The 26,465-nt window shown below is 37.7% G+C and overlaps 4 protein-coding genes and 1 long non-coding RNA gene across 5 annotated transcripts; 3 read left to right on the top strand and 2 right to left on the bottom strand.

Moving 5' to 3' along the window:
• Nucleotides 1-411: 411 nt before the first annotated feature.
• LOC135617092 (replication factor C subunit 3-like) lies at nucleotides 412-9,907 on the top strand. Its single transcript, XM_065117000.1, has 9 exons — nucleotides 412-682; nucleotides 776-992; nucleotides 4,961-5,040; nucleotides 5,128-5,287; nucleotides 7,551-7,632; nucleotides 8,269-8,398; nucleotides 8,492-8,555; nucleotides 8,635-8,703; nucleotides 9,564-9,907. The coding sequence occupies exons 1-9, from the start codon at nucleotides 511-513 to the stop codon at nucleotides 9,661-9,663; spliced, it is 1,074 nt and encodes a 357-aa protein (XP_064973072.1). The 5' UTR covers nucleotides 412-510; the 3' UTR covers nucleotides 9,664-9,907.
• Nucleotides 9,908-10,648: 741 nt separating this feature from the next.
• On the top strand, nucleotides 10,649-12,758 carry LOC103991481 (glutamate decarboxylase 4). The gene is made up of 7 exons (XM_009410959.3): nucleotides 10,649-10,763; nucleotides 10,864-11,068; nucleotides 11,164-11,364; nucleotides 11,438-11,652; nucleotides 11,722-11,975; nucleotides 12,050-12,102; nucleotides 12,171-12,758. Exons 1-7 carry the CDS (start codon nucleotides 10,678-10,680, stop codon nucleotides 12,666-12,668), a joined length of 1,512 nt encoding a protein of 503 aa, XP_009409234.2. The 5' UTR covers nucleotides 10,649-10,677; the 3' UTR covers nucleotides 12,669-12,758.
• A 1,692-nt stretch (nucleotides 12,759-14,450) lies between these two features.
• Nucleotides 14,451-17,107, bottom strand: LOC103991480 (non-specific lipid transfer protein GPI-anchored 14). The gene is made up of 3 exons (XM_018829096.2): nucleotides 16,732-17,107; nucleotides 16,481-16,570; nucleotides 14,451-14,909 (listed from the first exon to the last, which is right to left on the bottom strand). Exons 1-3 carry the CDS (start codon nucleotides 17,066-17,068, stop codon nucleotides 14,746-14,748), a joined length of 591 nt encoding a protein of 196 aa, XP_018684641.2. The 5' UTR covers nucleotides 17,069-17,107; the 3' UTR covers nucleotides 14,451-14,745.
• Nucleotides 17,108-20,964: 3,857 nt separating this feature from the next.
• LOC135617089 (uncharacterized) lies at nucleotides 20,965-22,711 on the bottom strand. The gene is made up of 2 exons (XR_010488607.1): nucleotides 21,970-22,711; nucleotides 20,965-21,436 (listed from the first exon to the last, which is right to left on the bottom strand). It is a non-coding gene; the product is annotated as an uncharacterized LOC135617089 (long non-coding RNA).
• Nucleotides 22,712-23,436: 725 nt separating this feature from the next.
• On the top strand, nucleotides 23,437-26,205 carry LOC135617087 (protein SULFUR DEFICIENCY-INDUCED 2-like). The gene is made up of 4 exons (XM_065116999.1): nucleotides 23,437-23,829; nucleotides 24,408-24,620; nucleotides 24,727-24,882; nucleotides 25,572-26,205. The coding sequence occupies exons 1-4, from the start codon at nucleotides 23,452-23,454 to the stop codon at nucleotides 25,971-25,973; spliced, it is 1,149 nt and encodes a 382-aa protein (XP_064973071.1). The 5' UTR covers nucleotides 23,437-23,451; the 3' UTR covers nucleotides 25,974-26,205.
• The last annotated feature ends 260 nt before the right edge of the window (nucleotides 26,206-26,465 follow it).

Below are 26,465 nucleotides of genomic sequence, written 5' to 3'. Positions count from 1 at the left end.
ATGCTCTAATAATACTAAGAGAAAAAAAATTAAGGATGTAATCAAGATTGGATAGTCATTAACATCAACTATGTTTTCTTTTTTGACTGTTGAAAAAATATATAACTGAAATAAGAAATCTAAATAAATATGCAAGAAACTACTAGGAAAGATGGAAAACAATTAAGTTGAATTTTGACAGAAGAGAAAAAAAATCACTAAAATGATATAAACATGTGATGAACATTAATAGCGCCAAGAAGGAAGAAATAAAAAAAAAAAGATTATACTAAAACAATAATTTCTTTATTTAAATGAAAATTCTCTTGTAAAGAGCTCAACGGCGACATTACCATCGGATATCGGGTTCGGATCTCGTCCGCGTCCGTGCGATGAGATTACTATAGAAAACCGAGTCCACTGTTACCAGTATAAACCCCACTCTCTGGATTTTGGTCCGACAGCCCGGAGCGCAGTGTAGGAGAAAGGAGGAGGAAGGGCTACGGCGACCCGTCTACCGACGCGACTCCGATGGCGGACGCGAGCGCTCTCATGGAGATCGATGAAGACGCGCCGGACTCCTCGCGGCCCAACAAGGGTAAAGTCGCCCTCGCCTCCGACCCTAAATCCGTCCCTTGGGTCGAGAAGTACCGCCCCCAATCTCTTGCCGACGTTGCCGCTCACCGCGACATCATTGACACTAGTATTCACCTCGTCTCACCCTTTGTTCGCTTCTTCTTCTTTTTCTTTTTCGATTTGTCTTTTCTTATTCAAACTTCGATCTTCTCGTGGGTAGTCGACCGCCTGACGAGCGAAAACAGGTTGCCTCATTTGCTTCTTTATGGGCCGCCCGGGACGGGAAAGACGTCGACGATCTTGGCAGTCGCGCGGAAACTTTACGGAATGCAGTATAAAAATATGATTTTGGAGCTCAATGCCTCCGATGATAGGGGCATCGATGTTGTTCGGCAGCAGATTCAGGATTTTGCCAGTGCACGAAGCCTTTCCTTCGGGTAGAAAGATATTGAATTCTTTCTTAGTTAATTCGTGGTTTTAGTCAGATATTATTCAATAGGTCTATTATTAGTTTATGTTTCCCATATCATATAGACTGCCTGTCTAACTGTTGTTCTTGCTTCGTTTTTTTCCCCCCTTAAATTAGTGTTCTTCATATTAAATGTGCTGCTGTTGTTCTTGTCTTATTGATTTATTTAATTTTTTTCCCCTTCTTAGTAACAATATGACATAGTGGCCCAGTTACCTGGGAGCTAAATGGATCCTTTATTTTCATTGAACTTTGTAAATCAAGAGTAGTCACATATCTAAGTATATTTTTGAGAAGTTTTGTTTTATCTTCCTCATCTCTCTTCACCGCTAATCTTAGTCAACTCATTTCATCTAACACAACATCTATAGCTCTTTTTGAATATGTCCCTACCATTTTAAGTGGGTTCCAAAATCAGGCTACACCTAGTTGTTTGTGAATGACAACATTTTCTATTCAGTCTTTTCCTGTAAGTTTGCACATCCACCTCATTATTCTTATCTCGACTGCACTAATATTAGTTACATTGTTTCTTAACTGCTCGACATTGTCATCTTGATTACACTAACTTCAATCACCCACTTTTACTCTTATTAGTAGTGCCTTTATTTGTTTCTTATTCCTGTTGGATAATACATCCAAGATGTTTAAAACCTTTACTTTGTCCATTGGTCTTAGTTATACCTTTAAATATTTGTTTTTATTTCTAAATTGTATTTCATATATTATATATTATTCCTACTTAGTCTAAAACTTCCAATTTTCAATGTTTGTCTTCACACAACAAGTTTAAACTGAAATTCTATCAATAAAAAAAAATTCATCAACGAATGACATGTCATGGAGGTCTGTATTGTATTGTATACGACTGTTAAATCAATTGGTAATCGGTGTTTAAAGATAAAAGCTTAAAGTTGATTCTTGATGTAACTATAAGGCCATAGGAAACTTGTTATACAATTTGATGCAGGCTTAGGCGCTTAGCGTAGTTATTACTGTCTCTATTATTGTTTATTTAATATAACTGTTGGATGTTTCTTTCAATTGTAAACCCACCATAATATATCTCTATGAACTTGATAGGTTTTTCTGTCAAATTAAGACATATGCAAATATCTTTCTTCTCTCTATATTTTTATATCGATAATCTTAACAAATAAATAACATTTGTGGTTGATCTTCTGAACATAAAACAAAATGATTCTGAGAATACTTGTCTTTCAACTCTTTATTCAATCTTCCTTTCTCAAAGTTTTATTTTGTGGCTCACTAGCTTAAATCCTTACAATAGTACAAGTTTGATGACCACTTTTGTTCTAATATATAGGTAGCAAAAAGATTCTATCAAACTCATAAAGCATATTTTTAATTTTTAAAATTTTATTAAATAAAGTTAAACTGACTAAACTATTTCTTGGTCTCCTAAACTCTTTGAAATCTCAATACAGATAACATCAAGTTTGATGCCTTTTCTGTTTTCCTCATCTTTAGCTTCCTTTACCTTATTTACTTCAAATTGATGAAAAAATCTATGATTTCTAAAGTTATCAATGTTCTATATTTCTAAAGCTAATTTCTCTATAGAATGATCATTCAATAATTTATAATAACAGTTACTTCATCTTTTCTTAATTTTTTACATTTGTAGAAAGCACCTTGATCTTTATTCTTTATGTGTAATTTTGCTCTTCTTTAGCATTGACAATTCAATAAACAACTTTTTCTCTTCCTTAGTACATGACTTACTGCAAAACTATCAAAAGCATTGTATTTTTTGGCCATACTAGTATTTTTGCCTCCTTTTGAGTTGCTATACATGTTCTAAAATTCTTCTCATTTTTTACAAATTTGCTAACTTTGGAGTATGATTTTTTCATTTTGATTTCTTTTGAGTCCCTCATGCCATCACCAATTCTCTTTTGAAGTTACATTGCTAACCTTATACTCCTCAAAATCTCTTGTAGTATGTTACTAATTTAGTTGCTAGAACGTCCACATAGTATTAGTATTACTTTTGTGCGAGTTCCATATTTCTTCTTTTCTCAACAAGACTCTAAAAATTCTTGGATTGTGATCCTTAAAAATTTTTGTAATCTAGATCTAGAAAAAATTACTATTTTGTATGTTCTATTTCCTATAACATACATTTAATGCCGTCAGCTTATGTTGATTAGTTAAAACTCTATCTAGTGTACCTTTAAACTCTTATATGCAATCCTATCTACCTCTCAAATAAGTAAAAGAAAGTTATAATTATATCATCTGATCTTCTGGAAATGCATATGGTCATTTCTTTTTGTTAAGCCAGTATTAAATATTATCAGAACAGATGATGTAACAAAATATAAAATCATACCATCTGCTTCATTCTTCTCCTTGTATATGTAATCCCCACACACTCATGTTAAAATTTTTCATTCTTATATGACATATCAAGTCCTCTCAATGCTAAGTTTCTAATAATGCCAGTATTTGTCTAATGATATTATCTAAATTTTCATAGTTTCTCTTTTTTTTTTTTTACTTACATGCTATTCATAATGGAGACAATTCAGACTATTTTGTGTAACTTGCTAATTGGTAAAGTGTGCAGTATTTTTGGGGATATGTGACATTTTGCTGGTTGATCATGCAGATTATTTTTTATTGTTTAATTATATGTACTTTGATACTTTGAGGAGTAAATTATGTAGGTGTTTCTTCACTAATCCTATCAGATAAAAATGCAGCTTGGTGTATGAGTCTCCTGCTAATATGGGGTCCTACCATTATAAGCAGAGAGGTTATATCTGTGACGAACCTTGGTAACCCAAGTCACAAATGGATAACTATACTATTATTACCAAGACTTGCCCTCTTTACTAATCCTAGCAGGTACAGGTTATTAAATTACTTTAGCGGAGAGCAAACCAGGAAGGTGTTTCTTCACTAATCCTATCAGATAAAAATGCAGCTTGCTGTATGAGTCTCCTGCTAATGTGGGGTCCTACCATTATAAGCAGAGAGGTTATATCTGTGACGACCCTTGGTAACCCAAGTCACAAATGGATAACCATACTATTATTACCAAGACTTGCCCTCTTTACTAATCCTAGCAGGTACAGGTTATTAAATTACTTTAGCGGAGAGCAAACCAGGAAGGTGTTTCTTCACTAATCCTATCAGATAAAAATGCAGCTTGGTGTATGAGTCTCCTGCTAATGTGGGGTCCTACCATTATAAGCAGAGAGGTTATATCTGTGACGAACCTTGGTAACCCAAGTCACAAATGGATAACCATACTATTATTACCAAGACTTGCCCTCTTTACTAATCCTAGCAGGTACAGGTTATTAAATTACTTTAGCGGAGAGCAAACCAGGAAGTTGTGCTAAAAATATATATTGCATGATGACCTTACAAAAATTAAAACTGAGGTCCACGGGGACATTATTTACAGTGAAGATTTTACTAAGATCTTAATTAATGAATTTCTTTTGATATACATGGCATATCTTGGTCTTTTTGTAAGTAGTAGGTTGCTATGATTTTATGATGAAAGTCTATTAGTAGCCTTTTTTTAAGAAAACATGGTCATGCTATACAGAATGTTTACTTAACTGGTTTAGTTAGAAGGGAATTTTATTGTTGCAATAAAAATAGATACCAATTAAAAGTACAATAGGACAAAGAACAGTGGATGAGAATTTTTTGTTTTAATGAGCTTTTGACAACTGTGGGCCTCATCTGTTAGGTCTTGCCACTTGATTTAACTCTTCTAATGAGCATGTGGCAGTTGTGGGCCCCATCTGGTAGATCTTAGTTTCTGGAATTACCAGGAATGATGCATGCAACATGTACCTAAATAAATAGAAACAGAAGACAAGTGTATGAGTTGTGTCATCTAATTATCTATTATTTGCTAATAGCCAGTCAACCTTTTCCACTTCTCTGCAGACCAAAGTCTACTGTAAAATTGGTCTTACTGGATGAAGCAGATGCCATGACCAAGGATGCGCAGTTTGCATTGCGGAGAGGTTTGTCTCTGAAGTTTTTTTTATTTTGTTGTCTTAATTCTACAAATACTTACTGCCTTTATTTTTGTGATTTTTCTCTGCATGAAGTGATTGAGAAACATACAAAGAGCACCAGATTTGCTCTTATCTGTAACCATGTGAACAAGATCATTCCTGCATTGCAGTCAAGGTGCACACGGTTTCGTTTTGCTCCACTTGATTCAAGCAACATTAGAGAACGGACGGAACATGTGATAAAAGCAGAAGGGTGAGGTTTCCTGTTTATTTTGATTTACACAAAATTTGATCAATTGTATTCTCCAAGGTGTTGGCAGCGTTGCATCTCATTTTCTTATAATTGATCTTTTGTTTCATATTTTGGTTGCTGACCATCTATTGTCAGCATAATCTACATTATCTAATGATTGCTGGTGCCCACCTTGTTTCTACATTTAATATTTTTGAAGGCATCTAGCTTTTTGCCATTAATGTGGTGGTGTATAAATGGATTTTGTCTTGCAAATAAGTTGATAGCTGATGCATAGACTGAATTTAACATGTTGGTTTTCAATTAACACACTTGTTTACTTGTTTAGGTTGATGCAGTTGCCTAAATTTTCCTTATTTGTCATCTTCCTTTGAATTGATGGCATTTGCATTATTATATCAACTTATTCAGTTTGTGAGGCTTTGATATCTAATACTTATCAGTAATTAAAGTAGTTATTTGTCATTATGCATAATTTACATTGAACATCAGATATTCTCAGGAGTCAGGACAGACCTGAATCAACCTGTGTGCATCCTCTTACTACATAATGGATCTAGTGGAGATGCTGTGAGACAGTTCCCACTTAATCCAGTGCTTTGCCTATTCTTTATTTTGTGATTATTGGATTCACTATTTTGCCTTTATTTGCTTCATTATTAGATCTGAACCAGTGCTTCTGTGCCTGTAGGCTGCATGTTATTGGACCCAGAGGAGAGGCTATGTGATAGATTTTACTGGATCCAGTGTTTTGTCTTCTTTGCTTTTACTCATACTGACTCGTGGGTGTTTGCTGCACCTACATATTATCATTACTGGTCTGTAATATCATATGCCATTGAAGAAGCTGCCACATCTATATGTTTGCCAAAGCCTAATCTAGAGTCCTTTATACTGATGATTTTTAAAGACCTTCCCAAAGGCCTGCGATGGTAGAAGCCTTATGCCATAGGCCATTTACAATGATTCTTTTCACCTTTGCAACTGCAACACATTCAATGTTGGTGGTCTACAACATTTTTTGTCGCCAAGGAAGCTTGGGACCCCTTGGTTGCAGACGTGGATGCAACACTTAGCTGCAATTATTCTTTTTTTTTTAAAGTAATTGTGAGCGGTTCTTTTTCGACAATAGAATGGTGCATATCTTCAACATCTTCCATATTAGTGTAAATCAAGGGCTTTAATTTTGTCTAGACCTGTCTATATATACTGGTCCAGGCATGAATTGAGACATGGACAACAACATTTTGGGTGGTTGGGTCCTTTTTAAACCAACAACTAATCTATTTTTTGTTTTTTTAAGACAACAATGGGGCATTTAGGGTTTGTGGGTGGCCCCCAACCCCATCACAGCCTCTGTCGCCATCTCTGCTGCACTATTCATTGTCCACCGACCATCGCCTGCCCACTATCTGCTGCTGCCAGACTGATATGACTTCTCTTACTCCTTTTTCTTTCTTTTTCTTTCATCATCTTCTTCTTCTTCTTCTTTTTTTCTTCTTCTCTCAACCAAAACCAGCAAAATGATACTGCAATACATGCCAGCACATTGTCAGTGCGCCAGCATGAACACTGGTACCAGTCTGGCCATTGACAGGTATGTAGCCAGTGCCTGAAACTACATTCCTTTGTGTAAGTCATTTTTAGGTGTTTCATCTTTTGTTGTTCTTAATTTTGTGTAAATATAAGAACATAAATCTGGCAGTTGAATCTTCACAGAAATTTGCTATCATCTAGATAACATTAGCTGTGCAGCATGCCAAATTAATTCAATCCTTGGTTAGTATCATACACCTTGGTTATTTTGTTTAATGAAATTGCATCCTCTGGATCTGTGCGTGAATAAACTTTGGGTATGTCAGGTTTCGCTTGCAACAGTATAGAGCCAATGTTTGGGGGTCAAACCAATCTCAATTAGAATTGGATCAATCTAAAATTAGGTCCAGGAGCTTACAAGACATCATCTTCGAAATTAGAGAAAAAGTTGGGTTTTGTAATGTACTCTTTTCTCTTTAATTCAATAACTTTAATCTTTAAAGGATGGTTCATTCATATGCAGTGTACTGCATTTATTGCAAAATATTTGTGTAATTGAATTGCCTAATTATTCTTGATTCACTATTAGTAACTTTTCATGACATATACTTGAAAATATCATTACATTTATATACAAGTGTGTGCCAATATATTCATATGTGACATACAACAACTTTAAAAGCTATGGCTGATCAGAAAATTGGTAATTTATTATTTCTCATTCTAGGCTTGATGTGACTGAGAGTGGCTTGACAGCATTGGTGAGACTGAGCAGTGGCGACATGAGAAAGGCTCTGAATATTTTGCAGGTTAATCTAACTGGAGTTTTCTATATTTATTTTTCACTGGCATCGACAATTGTTCTCATCTTGGTCGGATAAGATATCTTGTGATGCAGAATTTTGGTGTTTCTCGTGTATAACCTTTATAAAATATTTTCTCATACATGACTTTAGGTATATATATTATCTATCAGGTATATACTAGTCCAACCAGGATTGAATAATTGTACATATACCTGGGTATGACACGATCATCTTCTTAATTATTTTCCGGTCATAAGACATGTCAGTATGCCATCTGGTATGTTGGTACCGTACCAATCCAATTGTCTGTAGAAACTGGTATCAGATGGTATTGAAATTCTTGATCGAAATCCAATAAGAAAATAATTTAGCGGAAAAATTCAAAGCTGCGTGTTCCTCTGATTAGTTTTATTGCAAACATATTCCTCGGATTGTTCTCTTAGTTGGTATTGTACTTTATGGAAATAATGTGCTAAATTGTTTTATCCTGTCCTAACTGAAAGTTTTTTTTTTTTAATTTTTGTCTAGCAATCAATCGGACTTGACTGTTACATTTTCTGCAAAATGTCAATACCTTATTTCTGCTCAGTTTACTTCTGCTGTGTTGATAATGTTGCCTATCTTCTGTTGTGTGTACAGTCAACACATATGGCTTCTCCACATGTGACTGATGAAGCTGTTTATCTGTGCACTGGAAATCCAATGCCAAAAGACATTGAGCAGATTGCCTATTGGCTACTTAATGAGTCTTTTACAGCTGCTTTTAGATGTATCCTTCAAATGCATTTGAAATCTTTTTCTGCATATCACTAAAATGTGAGCTGTTGGTTTCCATTTATAATTTTTTATTTAACTTGATTAGATATTTCTGATGTCAAAATGAGGAAAGGACTGGCCTTGATAGATATTGTGAGGGAGATTACAATGTAAGTAATTGGAAACCTAGTTTTGCTAGCTAGTATCTTTTGCAGCCTCCGATGCTAATTTCTTGAAGTGTACATACAGGTTTGTTTTCAAGATCAAAATGCCATCCGATATTCGAGTTAAGCTAATCAATGATTTGGCAGATATAGAGTACGTTATTCACTTAAGTGCCTGCCAAGGCCTTGGCTGGTCATCTTTGGACTGCTTCATATTTTATTATGCCTAAATATCTAAGAGAATTCTTGAAGCATAGCTGCTAGTCATAGCTGGGATTCTCTACTGCTATGTATTCTATTATGCCTAAATTTGTGATATGAAATCTTGAAGCATAGTGATGCTAATAGCAGTTGGGATTCATCTTTAGAAACTTATTTTCTGAAATGGGTTTATGTGTTGATTTGGCCCAAGAGCATAACAATTTTAGAAGGGATCCCGTTATAGCCAATATTAGGTGGGGCACAGCAAGATTGTGCAATGTTGTTAATTTTGATGAGTGTTGAACAAGGGTGATGTAGTGCATATCTAGATTTGAATATGAATAGTTTTGAGAGAATAATATGGCACCATTGAGTTATAACAACAATAAGCTGTAAATGTCCCAATTGTTTCCGGTAGGTTCCTCATGTAACTAAAACAGCATCGTAAGTCCTTTGGTTTATTTATTTGTTCCGAAATGCTCTTTATGCCTGCTGCTTGCAGCCTTAGTCACTTTCTTTGAGAGGCAACCAAGTGCCCTACAGGTGGATCCAAAAGGGCTCCATGTTGCCTTTTCAATCACCATAAAAGGAGTGAGGCAGGTGAGGCACAGAAAAAATGTATTACTTTCTTTGGTTACTAAAATGACTTTGTCCACTGTGATGTTGTAAAATATGTTCTTTGTATTCACAGCTTTAATTGGTCTAGCTTATTGAATTTGTTTCCGAGCAATGCATGGCTTTCTCGTCTATTGAATTTACATGGCGAACTTATGGTTTGCTCTTACCACGACTTTGGCTTTGGTTGAATCGCAGATACAGATTGTGCTTTGCATGCAACGACAAGTTACAGCTTGGCTCACTCATCTCTACTTTCACAAATGCTCGATGTGCCCTGGTTGCTGCTGCAAAGTAAGGTCATGTCTCGAGCCTGCTTATTTCCTCAACCGCATATTTGCCTCACTTCGGTGTCAGGTTATGCTATCAGCTGTACACGTTTATGGGGCTTTTTGTACTATGGTCGACCAAACTTACATGTGATACCAGACTGATGCTGTAGTTTCTAGGATTTGGTTTTCCTTGTCACATGAGAATCTTGTCTAATGAGTGTGTAATCCCTTTTAATGGGTTGATTAGATCCATGGCTCTATTATTTCTCATGCTGGCAAGGAAATTTGTTGGTTGTTTTGGATAAACAAGTTGACGTGGACAGGCTGACAGAATTATGATCCACTTGGATTTATTCTAGCACGCTCATGAAAGGTGTAGGTTCTCAAGATAGCGGAAACATAATATGTCTACCAGCCCTTCTTTAGTGCTATTGTTTATTGGAGGAGAAAAAAAAGGATTGTTGGATTTTTTTGCCTTACCAATGTTTTAACTAGTTTTGGTTTGTCTTAAGAAGCTGCAGTCTTAGCTTTTCTATTTTCCTTGCAATAAATTAGTAGGTTCTGTGGTTTTTTAGAGTTTTTGTTTGGTATTGGAAATATCGACATGAAAATTATCTGGTAGGAATCGTGACCATTTATTTTAAATCTATATAAAAAAATAAATTTCCAGATTAATTGATGCTGGTCTGAAATTTTCTGGGAAGATGAAAGTTTACTTATAACCTTAATGATTAACTAAATTCTTAATGAATGGCAAATTCATGAGACAAGTGAAAAATCGACTAACATTGTTCTAGTTGGAGAGTCCAAGTCATCCAGTGGACGTGGTGTGTGCATGGCATCTTAATTTATATTACGAGGATTAGAAGCCTAGATAAGGTCCATACCTTACGCCCGGAGAAAAGAATCATGCAAGCACACTTCCTTCCAAGCAAAGAAAACCTACAACGTTAGTCAAGGAAGGCACAAGAACAAGGTTTGTCCGACTTATATATGACTTCGAAACCAACAAATTAGAGATCAACCAACCCTCAGAAGCCATGGTGTTGACCATCGTTCAACGGCAGGAGGAGGAGTCCCTCGGCCCCATCTTCGCGTCCAGATACGTTCAAGACCCTGTTCCCAGGTCCCTCCCATATCGCAAACGATGTTGGCCTTCTTCCAATATAGATACATTAATATGTGGTTTCATGCTTCACCAATATATATATTTACATGTCATACAGGTATGCTTTGCCAGAAAAATCAATTTCCAAGGACGCCGCGTACCAGATAATTCACGATGAACTGTTACTGGACAGCAGCCCAAGGCTTAATCTAGCCTCCTTCGTCACGACATGGATGGAACCTGAGTGCGATAAGCTGATCATCGAAGCCATCAACAAAAATTATGCTGATATGGATGAGTACCCTATAACCACAGAGATCCAGGTTCGCATTTCAGCGGAAAATAATCCAATCCAAATATTAGATTTTGATTTGGCGGTCTAAGTTCTATATACTGTGTGCTCATGCTCTTTTCATAGAACCGTTGCGTGAACATTATAGCACGCCTATTCAATTCTCCTGTAAACGAGAAGGAGAGCGCGGTGGGGGTTGGGACGGTCGGGTCCTCGGAAGCCATAATGTTAGCCGGCTTAGCATTTAAAAGAAGGTGGCAGAACCGGAGAAGGGCCCAAGGGAAGCCATGTGACAAGCCTAACATCGTTACAGGCGCCAATGTGCAGGTGAGTTCGGATGCAAATGCGTAGTACATACAACTTTTGATCGCGTTGTTGATCTCAAGCGTGACAAGTACAGGTCTGTTGGGAGAAATTTGCGAGATACTTCGAGGTCGAGATCAAGGAGGTCAAGCTTCGGGATGGCTTCTACGTGATGGACCCTGTGAAAGCTGTGGAGATGGTGGATGAGTGCACCATTTGCGTCGCGGCCATTCTGGGCTCGACGTTAACCGGGGAGTTCGAAGATATCAAGCTTCTCGATGACCTCCTCGCTCGAAAGAATATGAGAACTGGGTAAGCAGGTTTATGTTCACGCATTGCATTCTAATTTGTTGGCTTCGATTGCTGACATGTATGTGATAGGTGGGACACTCCAATTCACGTAGATGCTGCGAGTGGCGGCTTCATCGCACCCTTCTTGTATCCTGAGCTGCAGTGGGACTTCCGGTTGCCGCTGGTGAAGAGCATCAACGTTAGCGGTCACAAGTACGGCCTTGTGTATGCCGGCGTTGGTTGGGTGATATGGAGAAACAAAGAAGATTTGCCGGAAGAACTCATATTCCACATCAATTATCTCGGAGCTGATCAACCAACATTTACCCTCAACTTCTCCAAAGGTTGGTGATGAGTCTTAGATACGAGAGATACAGGCATGCAGATCCATTGACAGGTCGCAGGTTTTGTTGCACAGGATCCAGCCACATCATTGCCCAATACTATCAATTCCTACGCTTGGGTTACGAGGTGAGTCGCATCTCTAGAGTTTCCCGTGTCTAAATCCAGGCGAAGCAATGCTGGATTTTGTTCTGCAGGGTTACAAGAATGTGATGAAGAACTGCATGGAGAGTGCTAAGATCCTGCGGCAAGGGCTGGTGCAGATAGGGTGCTTCCATATCATCTCCAAAGAGAAAGGGGTGCCACTGGTGGCCTTCTCGTTTAAGGACGGGAAGAAGAGCTCCGCCTTCAAGCTATCGAAGATCTTGCGGCGGTTTGGTTGGATTGTGCCGGCGTACACGCTGCCACCTGATGTGGAGCACATGACGGTCCTCAGGGTGGTCGTCCGGGAGGACTTTGGGCGAGCCATGGTCGAGAAGTTCCTCTCCCACATGAAGATTGCGTTGAAGGAGTTGCATTCGGTGATGGAAGCACCGATACCGACGATTAGGTACACGATCGAGCTGAAGCCTTGTGAAGCAGCGGAAGATGAAGCCCTTCGTCCTCTCCCAAAGGTAGTAGTGTTGAACCAGGAGGTGGAACCGGTGGATAGAAGTATACATTTAAGTGGTGGCAAGACTAAGGGTGTTTGCTGAGACACAGTTGCAATGTTACTTTGCATCAAACAGGGCTAAACTGTGACAAATATATTTCCTTCTCAAAAGCAGCAATAAATTTTTATCGAATTAAAATGCAGGTTTAGATCAATTTCCTATTCTAACAATCTTATGCAAAATTTTCTTCCTATTGCCTTGTGATATATTAATATTATTATTCTATTCATTCCTTTTTGATAAAAAGTATAATTTTTATTTTGAGAATACATTTTTCCACGAATTCACAGAAAACTCCTCTTTTTGAGCTTTTCATGAGAGATGATGGCCTTTTCATCCTTACAAGGCATCCTCTATTTGCCATAATTTTTGAAATATATCTAAAATAAAACTAAAGCATATATCTAAATACTATAACTGAGATAAGTTGACTCAAAATATAAGGGAAACTAATTTCTATACAAAAATTGGGCTTTAAACAGATATCCTTATTGGTTTAGGTACAAGAACAATCAAATATAAAAAAATATTTTTTTATGCCATTATAATACTTTTAAATAGATTTATAATAGTTTGAAAAACTAAAAATGAACTTATAATATTACGAAAAACATTATAAATATATTTAAAAATATTATAACCAAGCAATTGAATTGGTTCATAGCTTGTATGTTCCAATATCTTAGGCAAGAGGCATTTAAGGAATTATAATGAATAGGGAACGTATTTTGAGAAATATGCAAAAATGACATGGCAAAAGTCTTAAAAATATATTTTTTTTTAAAAATTCACCCAATATTTTTTAAAAATATTTTTATTTTTATTTTTATTTTTAAGTAAGTTTGTTAGTGATATGAAATCAATAACTTGATAGATACTCCAACACTATGTGAGCAGTACATAGATGACATGTCGATAATTCGAAGTCCCATAGATAACACATAATCAACACTTTAGTACCGATAAGTTGTAGGCATTTAATAATACAATACTATATGGGTAACACTTGATTGGCATATTACTAATTCGAAACTATATAGATAATACATAATTGACATCTCAACATCTTGATTAAGTCAAATCAATCAATATCAATTTTGGATTGAATGCAATACAAACTTAATTTAGATCCAATAATGAGTAACTATATATATATATATATGTATATATATATATATATGTATATATACATATGTATATATATATATATATATAGGAGGTGGGGCACCACTCTCAAAACACTATATAGTACAGGATCTAAAGAAGGTGGATGACCACCCAAAAACGTGAGGTGAAGAACCTCTCCACAAAAGCAGGAGTATTCTGTCTCACAAAGTTGACCCACTTATGAGCTGGTGGTGGTGATATAGTATACATTTCACTGGTGGTGGAACCTGTGAATACAAGTATACATTTAAGTGGTGTTTGTTGAGAGAGAGTCGCAATGCTAAACTGTACCAAATATTTCTTCTAAAAATTACAATAAATTTTTATCAAACTATTTTTAGTTTTCTGAATCAAAATCCATGTTTAGATCAATCTCATGCAAAATTTTCCTTTCTATTGCCTTACGATATATATGCATACTGATTTGTTCTTGTTAAAGTGTAATTTTTAATTTGGGAATACATTTTTCTCCAATTTTTTTTCTCTTGTTTTTTAAATAATTTTGTTAATTTAAGATCAAATTGGGTTTAAATAAATTTCTTGTTTCAATAATTTAAGCCAAATTCTTTTCCTCCAAATATTGATTTCGAAGCTCATAGGGAGCTAACCATTACAAATTGATTGCAAATAATTATTGGTTCATTCACCACCACATCAAAAGGGAAACCATTAGAATGAGATGTTGAATGCATAACAATCTTACACACTGCCATTTATTCCAACAAGAAAAGACAAATCAGTCATAAAAAAAAAATCTCACAAAGAGAAATAAGTAACTAAGGATTGTTGTTCTCCACCCAACACAAACCACACTTGACAGAAATATAAATTTTGTTCATTAGCGATTTAAGCGTGAAGCAGACAGTTCTTCGTCTTCGTCTTCATCTTCTTCTTCTTCTTCTTCCTCTTCCTCCTCACGGGCAAAGAAGGCAAGAGGGACAGACACAGTTCTTTAGTTGAACAAAAGAACAAGGAGAACGAGAGAGAATGTCCAGAATCCACCATCCATGCTCATTCCCAACCTTCTTTTGTTGGCTTCACCACTCTTACTCAAGGAGCTATTGCCCCTTTGATCACTTGTCTTCCCACCCGTGGCCATGCTCCCCGTTGAGTTGCCTTCACCACAAAACAAAATGATTTTAGTGCAGGAATTAGTTGCATACAATGCAATTAGGTCCACTCAAACCATTGCAATTAGTCGCTATCGGTTTGGTTGGACAATAATGATTGGGTCCAGGAAAAAGGACAGTGGATCATAATGGCTGCATGTAAATCTTATGTAGCGTAACCCTCTTCGTGGAGACATCATCGTCGGTGCACCCAATCTCATGCAAGAAAATAGAGGCTGAACGTGAGCCTCTATATCTTCGGATATGATCAAGACAAATGGAGAAAGAACAAAACAAATATTATAGTCTAAATAAAATCTTAAAAAAAAACTCTGTCCATTGTAAAGATCTAAAAAGAAAACAAAAAAGCATTCGATGATTACCTTACCAACTTCTATTAATTGCCTATATCAAATGCTGTTTTGTTGTTGTTTCCTACCTAAGGAAAAATAATTCATGCAGAAGGTTCAACTCAAGACGTGTGGCACGCAAGAGTGGTCATATGGCGATATATAGCAGCAATGTAAGCTTGTCCAACCATGAACAGTGAAAGATGGAGCTCTCTTGCAATTGAATGCTAATGGCACCCAAGATAAAGAAACTGTCTTGTCGTCTGTTTCTTTGTTGCCAACTGTTTAAGATGATCTATTCATTTATTTGTATTGATGCTGTTCATTCCATTATAATGAACTCATCCTTTTAGCATGCAACAGTGCTCAAGTCTTTTTTCCTATTCATCGAAAAGTTCTCTTCTTAGTTGAGCACTATATTGTAACATTAAATGGTTTAGTTGGCTTTCTTAAGATCATTCATTCATGTCAACTTGTTTGGTAGCAAGTGGTTGGATTACTTGAATATATTGTAGAGTGGTAGATAGCGTCAATTAATTCTATTTCAGATGATGCCTACGTAGGTTGACCCATCCAAATTATTAGGATTACAAAAGCGAAGAAAAATTTACACTTGGATAATTCCCTAAGAAACAAATTATAAATCTTCATATAGAGCAATCTAACCAGTTTTAATTTTTTATTTACTGTATTCCATAGTAGGTATAAAAAAAAAAGTCGACTCTTTCAGAAGTTAATTTGCATAAAAATACTATTAATCCTATATACATGCCTAAATTTAATCTCATCAGCTACATATAAAAATATGGGAAGTTATTTGTGTATACAAGACACATGAGGAGTGCATATATGTAAATGATAAGAAAAACTCTCTTCTATGATCATATGCTTTGGATGCTTCAATCAAGTAGATCAAACTTTAAAAAGAATGCTCCAAAGATGCCCTTTAGATATGAGTAGTGATTCATATCTTGTAATATACTAATAAGAATAGATAATAACATCCGGATTAAAAATAATCTCTTATATTTTCATGCACTTATCGAGCATGAATATACTATGATAATTTATTATATGTATATATACATACATACATACGTACATATTAGATATGTATGTCGGGTTAAGTGGATCAATGACAGATGATTAGTCACTTTGATCATTTTCTGTAGGTTAATTTTGGAGTTAGTAACCACAGCTTCAAGAAAACCAGCAATACTTCAATTACCGTAACTACTAGCAGCGTTGGCCTTAAGTTCTTCTCCAAATTCCTCAAAAACTTTAGCCTCTGCAGAATTCTGTGGTAGATTGAGTAATCCTGCGAAAATCCAACAAAATTATGAAGGATAGCATCGGCCATATGAGACTCCTTAGAAGAAGCATCATGGCAAAGGAGGAAGTTGCAAAGCACATATAAAAGCTAAGACAGGTGTAGCTGCGTGTTAGATCATCCATCCATGAGATACGAAGACTACTCACTGGGGCACTCTGTAACTTGTGCAGGAGTATCGCATTTGGAAGGTAGAAGTAGAGCCCGCGTGACGTTGATTTTGAAGCCAAGGTTTGGGTTGTCCCTGTTTCTGATGAGAACACAAAGGCACTTGAGACTCTTGGTCACGACTTGCTTGAAGCCGGAGCAGCAGTCGACGGTGGGAGCCTTCGCGCTGCCCTCGATGTAGGTGAGGCATGTCGCCAGACCGATCAACTGCCCGGCACACTCAGCTCGATCGCTCTCGAAGTCCGACCTCACCGAGCCGAGCAAGCTCAGACCCAGAAACACCAGCGTAGCAGCAAAGTGCATGCTGCGTCTCGCCATCTCTCTCTCTCTAAAAGACAAAGAAGCTGTGATGAACTGATCGCACCTCTCGAGCTTTTATAGGTGCTTGAGAGCGTCGAGTTGACAGCTTCATTAAAGAGATACATAGGTTGGCGTATCATCTTGCCTCCTTACCTCTTGTATGAAGATGAAGAGGTTTTACCTCGAGGCCAGTTTGTGATCTTGAATCTTTAATGCAGAATGTATTTTTGGTTTTAAGATGCATGCTCGATAGACCTCGCAGTGCAGGCAACTTTCTGTGAACATAAATGATCTGCAACGTACACACGAAACATCAAAGAAGAAACCACAGCTGTTCAACTATGTATGTTGGATTCATCACGCTCAGAACTGATGAATCTACACCTATCTTACCATCTGACCCCAATATTAAATGAGATGGTTGAAGCCTGAAGCAGGAACAGCCTACCTAACCCAGTGATGATGATTCGACGTGATGCTTAACCACCACTCTGTTTATTTGATTGCTACTCGATGTTATCCACCCCATATGGAGGCGATGGATCAAATCCGTATCCTTCGTGGACTGGCATTATAGTGAAGCCATGCAAGTCAGTCAATTGAGATGCTCTAAATAGGGTGGCGTAAGAGCCTGTTAGATTGGGTTGATGCGAGGATGATGTCACAGTTCGATGTGGTGCTTAACCGGAGGACAGATTCATGCATGGATAGATGGATACGACCTCTCCCCGTCTTGACCACAAGTCTTAACCAAGCCCGTAATAGCTGCTTCGTGTCGTCATCCTCGGGACCATGAAACCATCACCCATCCTCATCATTAAATACAATGCACACAGATCATATCGACACCCGAAACCAATAAATAATGGTTGGTAATTGGAGTGGATAGATAAACTGTAGAACCGACATCAAACTCGATCGGTACCCGACAGTCATCGGGTGTGGATTCAACTTATTGTTAGCTCTGGATCTCTCTCCATTTCATCGATGAAATGCGTTGAGTATGATTGATGTGATCTGCATTTGACTCGATAAATCATAGGTCAAATTAACAAGCGAGTCGATGTTCGATCGATGTCACCATAAAATGTGTGATTTAATGTGACACATAGTGGATTCGTTGCGCCTCCATGAAAAGTGGTCTCCATTCGATTGAGCAACTAATTTCATTATGTATTGTCATATATATAAAGACTTTGAAGTATTGATTCTCCATTATGATGTGTGGGTCCAATTGAATTGATACTTCCAATCTTCTAGCATGGTTTTACACAGTGCACGTCATATCTATAAAATTTTAATGAACGAATCTAATATAAATTTGAAGGCAAGGAGTGACCCATGGATGAGACCCAACATGCGTGTCACCTAATGGTGATGACACGCATCGCAGCTCCTTATCACAAATATTAGGAGACCGCCGTCGCTTCCGACGACTGTTCTTGGTTTAGGATTTGATCGTCGATTCGAAATCATAGCATGTAACCATCTTATTGGTTTTGTTCTTCGAAATCAAAACCATTTTACAGAGGATATAAGTTATTATTATCAACCAACACGTCCACTCTACAATGATAATTGGAAGATAAATTATATGTCAAGCATTTACAAGTTCTCTAATCGTGATTGAATAATATATAATAAAATAATACATAGAAATAAATTTATCTTCTTTATTCTTCTCTTACCCTCCTTTCTTTCCTCTCTCTCTCTTCTCACTTCTGTGCTTACTTCGCTCTCCTATTTTTCTCTCTCCTCTTCTTACTTTCCTCTCTCCTTCCTTCTCCTGTGAGCATGACGACAGGTGTCCGTCCATGGTAGTCTGACACAAGCAGGATGTTCGATTGGGGGACCAATGCAGAAGACTATGAAAGGAATCCAATTAGAAGTGCATTAGGCTACACTTGCCAAAATTACGTCACCTGTTCTTGAAGGTTTCTGATACTATATATTTTGCATGTGCATTTATATAATTCTAGGCATAAACCTATGGAATTTTTTTTTTTGAATTTAGGTCAGATCTCAAAGTCATCATAATTTTCTACTGTTTTAGATGGAGATTACTATTTACAATCCATTCTTATTGTTTAAAACTCTATGTTAAGAACCTTAAATGTTCCTAAATTATTTCTTTTATAAATATATATATATATATATATATATATGTCCTTAATTTATAATTTAATTCTAATAAAATCTTCTTACTCCTTATCTACAATTCAAAATTTTTTTTTTACCATCTTCCTTTTTCTCATCCTCCTCCTATTAATCGTTTGAGATGATATAAAATAATGAAAAAAAAGAGATGACGAAATGAGACAAATTGAAAATCAAAGAGAAAAGGGTGAAAAATAGTTTTTGACATTTATTATAATAATTTAATATTTTTAGGATTATGTATATTTTGTAATAATCCAAGATATATCATCTTCTAAGCCAGTTGCATTAAATCAAAAGATATCATATTTTAAATCTTTAAAAACTATCTAGTAAAGTGCATGAGCGGTAAGAAGGATTATGGAAAAAGGAAAAAAAAAGAGAATTAGAGGGATTATAAATAATAAAAATATTATTTTATTAATTTTCAAAAATAATGAATGGTAAGTAAAAGGTGTCTAAAAAGTAAGCATTTTCTTCAAAAATGTTTACACAATTAATTCTCGACCAACTTCGTGCTTTTTGTCCACGTGTTCACCATTTACAATGTTTCGTATTGAAATTGTCATCCTTGTCATGCCGTCAATCGTCCTTCTTATTTACTGTCTCGTACGATCTTCTTCAGTGCATGAGATATGGATAGGATTTCTATCACGAACAACATTCTTGTCATGATTAATCATAGACTCAACTACTCCAATAATTGCATCACTTCCATGTATCTTCCGGTCTTCATCAACTACTCTTGTCATGATTTAAGAATTGAAATCTGTATAGTTACCACACCTTGCAGTAAATGTGATCTATACAACACCTTTATAATAGACTTGGAGAGCTTTTGATTGGATTTGAGATGTACCAAAATAAAAAAATATATATATAATATTTTGCGTAGTCTCACATCGAAAAGAACTGAAAAACGAGTTGAATTGACGTATAATAGATGGTTGGATATGCTATTAATAATTTAAACTTAAATATATAAGATAATATACTATAAATAAAATAAGAGGTTCCAATAGGAAAGGTAATCATCTTACATACTCGTCTTACATTTTAGATACGTTGGAAATGCTTTGTGGATTTGGAAGCTGATGATTAGACTAATCCGTGATTGATATGTCTCAAGATAGATTGGACTAAAGAAATAAAAAAGAGTTTATATTTTGTTGGTTAGATGATTAGATGATCAAATTGATCGAATGCACTTACACCTCATGATTGCTAACTCACAAATCATTATCAAAAGAGAACTTTCTTCTTGTCAATTAATAGAATAATAATATGCTTTCAACAATTATATATCTATTAATCCCTCCATTGGCACAGAATAAAATACTATTATTAAGAATAGATATTTTGAGTTTAATTTTTGAAGGTATTGGATAGTCTGAATTCATCCTAACATGAAAGATTACGAGAATTCAACTTGATTCGGGTGGGTTTTTAAGATGGAAGGTGTGTGCAGAGGAATAGAACAATCAAGGTTGGAGACAGTGACAATGTTCAGATCTGGTCCGGGAAGCAGGCCGCTGCCTTAGATCCAGTCTTTGCTCCTCGGTCCCCTCAAAGATATTGCAAGAAAAGAAGCAATAAAGAGAGGATCGAAAGCAAAAGCGCAGGTTAGAAGAATTGCCGGTTTGGATCTTCTCTTTCTCTTTCTCTCTCTTCTTTTCTCTGCTTTGGGTTATTCCCAGCTAACAGTAACCTCAGAGAGAGGCTCCAATTGTTCTGCTTTAGCTGCATGGCAACAACGATGAAGAAAGCTAAACACGTCAAGGATGCCTTACCTTTACCTTTAATACATACAATTCCACCATGGTTAACGAGCTTGAACAGTTGCTACAATCACTTGATCAGCAAAACTCCACCGCTCTCTTCCTTCTCTCTCTCTCTCTCTCTCCGGCGCTCAAAATAAAAGGAGGTGGTCAGTAAAGTACTGCAACATCTCTTCACATCTTTGTCTGGAACATCTGAATGCGTATCTTGCGAGAGGGAAGATTGGACTCTTCGGACATCCCACCGCAACCAGCACTTGGTAAAGCAGAGCACTTTGGCAGAGCAGGGATACTAGAGCTAATGTTTTAGGAGTGTTCAAAGCTGGTCCATTTCCTGTTACATGCAAGATGAGACTCCCATCCTCCTCTAATCCATCTTCCGAGCGGGAGCTTCCCTTATTCCTCGCACCACTAGGCTCTCGCAGGAGGTCGGCTTAGCTTCCCTGTTCTCCTAAAAAACCACACGCATAGAACCGTGGTTAGGCTCGGTGCAGTAGGAACACCACAGATGAAGGAAACTGGTGACCGACTCCATCGACCTATGGGCCTTTGAAACAGTAACAGTTGCAAGTAAGAAACCTACTTCCTTGTGTTCGTTGCTCTTTACTGCACTGTCTGACGTTTGCTCAATCAATCTCAATCTAAAGGACAAAGCATCTGTCTGTGCTTGAATTGTCTTTTACATTTACTACTTTAAGGCATGTTCAGAACACACCGTAAAGACCTAAATCCATGTCTAGTTTAAGTCCCTAGTAAAAATGAAGAATTGAGCTTAATTCATCTAAAACTGTAACGGAGTCATCCCTTTGTGTGTGGTAGGCAGTAATATCTAAACTAAACCTCAAAAGAAAGAAAGAAAAATAAATACTGTGTGTAAAGATTTTCCAGTACGAAACCAGTTAGATTCGTTGCATTACAGTTCCAAGAAGCTTAATGCAGTAAGAATCAAGAGAAAAAGAAGAAGATATACACTGTTAGAATTACCTGTTGTGGATGGGATCAGGTCCCTTAGGCACTCTTCTCTTGCTAGCATAGAAAGGGTCGAAGCTCCTGTCCCTCATGTGCTGCCTATCTCTAGAGGAAGCCGCAATTGCAACAGTCACCGGTGGCGGTGCTTTTGTTCCTCCACCAATCATAGACACCGACAGCATGAGCCCCAAACACAAGAAGAATGTTAGGCCAGTGATCAACGCCCTCATGAACCTGCGACCACACATCCCTTCTCTTTCTTCTTCTTCTTCTTCTTCTTCTTCTTCTTCGTTGACGCACGCCCGCCCCCCCTCAGCAGGTGGCGGAGGAGTTGGAAGGGCAAAGCTGGTAGTAGCAGTGAGGGCTCAAGGAGAAGAGTGAGGCAGTAGTGGAGTGTGCTTGTTTTTGGGCAATTCTTATATTTCGGATGGTGTTTGTTTCTTGAAGAGAGATTCTTGTGCTCGTCTTTTTTCCTTTGAACCTTCTCCTTTAATCATTGGAGTTGGAGTAGATTCTGTTGCACTTGCGTAGGACCACGAAGGGAGTTCATGTATATACGCACATACATATATTAAAACGAGCTGGGCATGATGATCTTCTGTGAGAGATGGCAACAAAATAATGATGGTGACAACGACATGTCTTATTCGCAATACAATGATTAAGAAATCCACAAACCTTTGTCACTGATCAGATCAATTGGTTGCCATGCTTTCATATGATTACCTAAACATTTTTGTACTGTTTCAGTAACATTATCATGAGCTCTTCACTCTCTTTTCACCAGAGAGACAGGTTCATCATGGTCCCTGGAAGAAAGCACAAGCAAAAAAGAAGACTGGGTGACAGAAACATCTGCCTGAGCAAAGGCCTTAAAGTTTCCACAACAGCAGGGGAACGAAATCATGGTTCACTAACCTCCAAGTCCTTTAGAACAAGGGCTGATGCAGACATGATACTGGCATCATGTCTCTGCAGTGTGTGTATGTATCATGCATCGGGTGTAGCTGTAGAGCTCGACGTCACTGATGCTGCCCTCTTTGTTGCATCTTCTTGCCTTTCCAATCTATCCAAATCATTTCTTTGGAAGAGGATTATGCCAAGCTATAATGCCATGATTGTTAACAAGCTTTAGAAAATATACATTATCGTAAATAGATCTATAACATGCTCTATAGATGTTTTGACCCATCAACGGTGCACGAGTGACTTCAACGCCTCAACCAAGCAATACTATCTTGCGACATGTTGTGTTATGGATCGAGACCAATGACATGAAGAGTAAGAAACGTGCTCGAACCGGAAAGATACGGCCCACAAACCCCTTCCCAATCCAACCACCGGCGAACCTAATAGCTTAAACCGGCTTTTGTTACCCAAGACAACGGACTTTGCACTTTCCAAAATGGATACTGTGTTTTTCCACCCGATCGCTGCTTTACCGACCTCATTGCGCTCACAGGCGCAGCATGGGTCCCGCGGAAGTTACTCGCGGGTATGCGTGATTTCGTCGTGGCCCGGTATGCCACACCAATTGGCTCACCGATTGCGACGTGGCAATCTCTATATGGTGACACGAGGATCTCCACCGAGTCCATTCCCAATGTGGACGCCTTCCCGTCCCGATTCTTCGTCTCCCGTTACTTCTTCTTGTTGTTGCCTCATTTTCACGCTTCAACTCCCCTTCCCATCTCCGCTGGTCGTCCTCAGGTGACTTTCAAGGAAATAGAGAGAACGGAGATGGAAGGAGCAGGTTGGAAGAAGAGACGAGGAGGAGGAGGAGGAGGAGGAGGAGGTGAGAAGAAGGATCTGTTCCATGTGATCCACAAGGTTCCGCCCGGAGACAGCCCTTACGTCCGCGCCAAGCACCTCCAGGTACTTCTTTTGCTCCCCTACCTTGTGCACAAAGGTTCTGTTGTTCTTGTTGTGGCTTATGGTGTAGTCTTCTTGGTCTTAGCTTTCATATTGTTTTTTCGTTATCAGAGAAGTAATTGTGTTTGTTAAGAACATTCACTTGCGAACGAGATTCGCATTAGCTTCTTTTCTTCATGTGCATTCATTTTAGAAGAAAAAATGGGCAGAAGATTTGGGAAGAATTGCTTTCGGTGGAGGAACATGAAATTTTAGCATTAGAACAAACGACAAGAGAGAATTAGTGCTCTCCGGATCAGGCCCAACTTTCTAGTCAACTCATATCCTTCTGTAAAGCCAGATGCTGTAGTATAGAGAATAGATCCATTAAACTGACCCATTCGGGACTGAGCTGTTGATGATTTCCTTCTTGGCCATTTGTACCGATGGTTGTCTTATCTGCAGATCCTATCAATGAACAGGGGGACGAAAATGGCACAATGCATCGCGTTGGGAATCATGTTTATTTGTTTATCACGTTAATCTATGCATCTTATCTAATACATTTGTTTCTAACTGAGATTCTTACACAAATGTACCAGTTAGTAGAGAAGGATCCGGATGCTGCGATTTTATGGTTCTGGAAAGCGATAAATGGTAGGGATAGGGTAGACAGTGCTTTGAAGGACATGGCAGTGGTTATGAAGCAGCAGAATCGAGCAGAGGAAGCAGTTGAAGCCATTAGATCTTTCAGGCACCTCTGCTCCAAGCAAGCACAGGAGTCTCTTGACAATCTTCTTATTGATCTTTACAAGGTACTACGATTGTTGTTGTTAATCTAGAGAGGATCACAAGTTATAGAAGTATCAGATGGTCAATTTTATTATGGTGCTAATTGCCATGCAACATTTTGCTGCTCAGAAATGCGGAAGGGTAGAGGAACAGATAGAGCTTCTGAAGCAGAAACTGCACATGATATACGTTGGGGAGGCTTTCAATGGAAAGACAACAAAAACAGCACGCTCGCATGGAAAAAAGTTCCAAATCAACATTAAGCAAGAGACTGCTCGCATCCTGGTAACCTTCTTGTTCTTGATGTCATTGGCCACTGTTAAGAAAAGTATTAATTTAATTGCATCAAGATAGATTTGTTTCCTAATTATGCTGGTATGACAAATAAGCATTGAGGTAGCACTAGAAGCTGCATGTTGTTTGCATGCGCGACAATGTCCTTGGAAGGTAAAAGAGAACCGTATTTTGTTACTTAATTATGTTGTGGTTGTATAATCTAGACTGCACTAGCTTCGGATGCATACTTTTCATCTCTATGAGCTGGTGTTGGGTAGATGAATGCTGATCAAGCTAGTCTACAGAGAACTACTATATCCATTCAGAAAAAAACTTTTCATAGTGATGAGCCAAAGTTCAGCTAATCATGAGAACAGCTTTATATGGAATAGATGTCGCAACATTTTAAAGATCTACTGATACGATTGCGAAGGAACATGTTCACTTAAATGGCAAAATTAGCAAAACTCAGTTGGTTCGACCGCGTAATATGCAGCTACTATTCTTTTAGTTAAGTCATTGTTCGTTATGACAATCAACTAAAAGCAATGAAATTTATTACTTGTGTTTCCTGCCTGTCTTGTGAAGTTTTGGAGATCGAACCAGTGAATAATTTTGGGGTTTCATTTGCAGTTCCTCAAAGAATTTAACCATACGGAAGTCATTACATCACTGATTTTTAATATCGTATCTGACAGGGCAATCTAGGCTGGGCCTACATGCAGCAGAGCAACTATGATGCTGCTGAGGTGGTCTACCGCAAGGCTCAGATGATTGAACCCGATGCCAACAAGGCCTGCAATCTTGGGCTATGCCTCATCAGGCAAGGCAGATATCATGATGCCCATCATGTGCTCGAGGATGTCATCCGCCACCGGTTCTCGGGTTCTGATGATTGGAAGACCATAAAGAAGGCTGAAGAGTTGATGCATGAGATTGATCTGCGGCCAGCCACATCAACATTAGAGATTGATTTTGGTACAGAAGAGGAAATCATGGGGAGAATCGACCTCTTGATGAGTGATTGGTCTCCCTTCAGGTCAAGGAGGTTACCCATTTTTGAGGAGATATCCACCTTCAGAGATCAGATAGCTTGCTGATAATTGTACTGTTCCATTTTTTTCTGTGCATAAGAAGGTTGATTGTACAGGAATTAGTAATTTTATATGGACTGAATGCCCTGATATCGATATAAGTTGGCAGTGAGAAGAAAAAAAAAGCTTGATTTTGGGTTGAAGCAATATTTTCCTTGTGCGTCAGGATGCGGATGCTTTTGCCTCAAACCACTTGTACATTTAGAACACGGCTATGAATTTTCATCTAGTTTGTGGATGTTTCTTTGTCTATGTCATCTCAAGTGAGGTGTGGTTGTTTCACTGTGAACTGGATGACCAGGTTTGCATATGTTGATCTTGTCTATATTGAGGTACTGGTTGAGTGATGCTTCAATCTTGCCGATTGTCGGATTGCTGCTGGTTTTGCCTTCCCCTCCTTTTGCTAAACATCTGAGTTGTTTACAGTAATTTAATGGATGAAAGAAAAAGTTTTGCAGTTCATGTTCTTAGAATAGTCGACCACCAATGTATGCATCC

The sequence above is a fragment of the Musa acuminata genome, chromosome BXJ2-7, assembly GCF_036884655.1.
Source record: "Musa acuminata AAA Group cultivar baxijiao chromosome BXJ2-7, Cavendish_Baxijiao_AAA, whole genome shotgun sequence".
Taxonomy (NCBI): Eukaryota; Viridiplantae; Streptophyta; class Magnoliopsida; order Zingiberales; family Musaceae; genus Musa; species Musa acuminata.
This window is presented reverse-complemented; position numbering and strand designations above follow the sequence as displayed.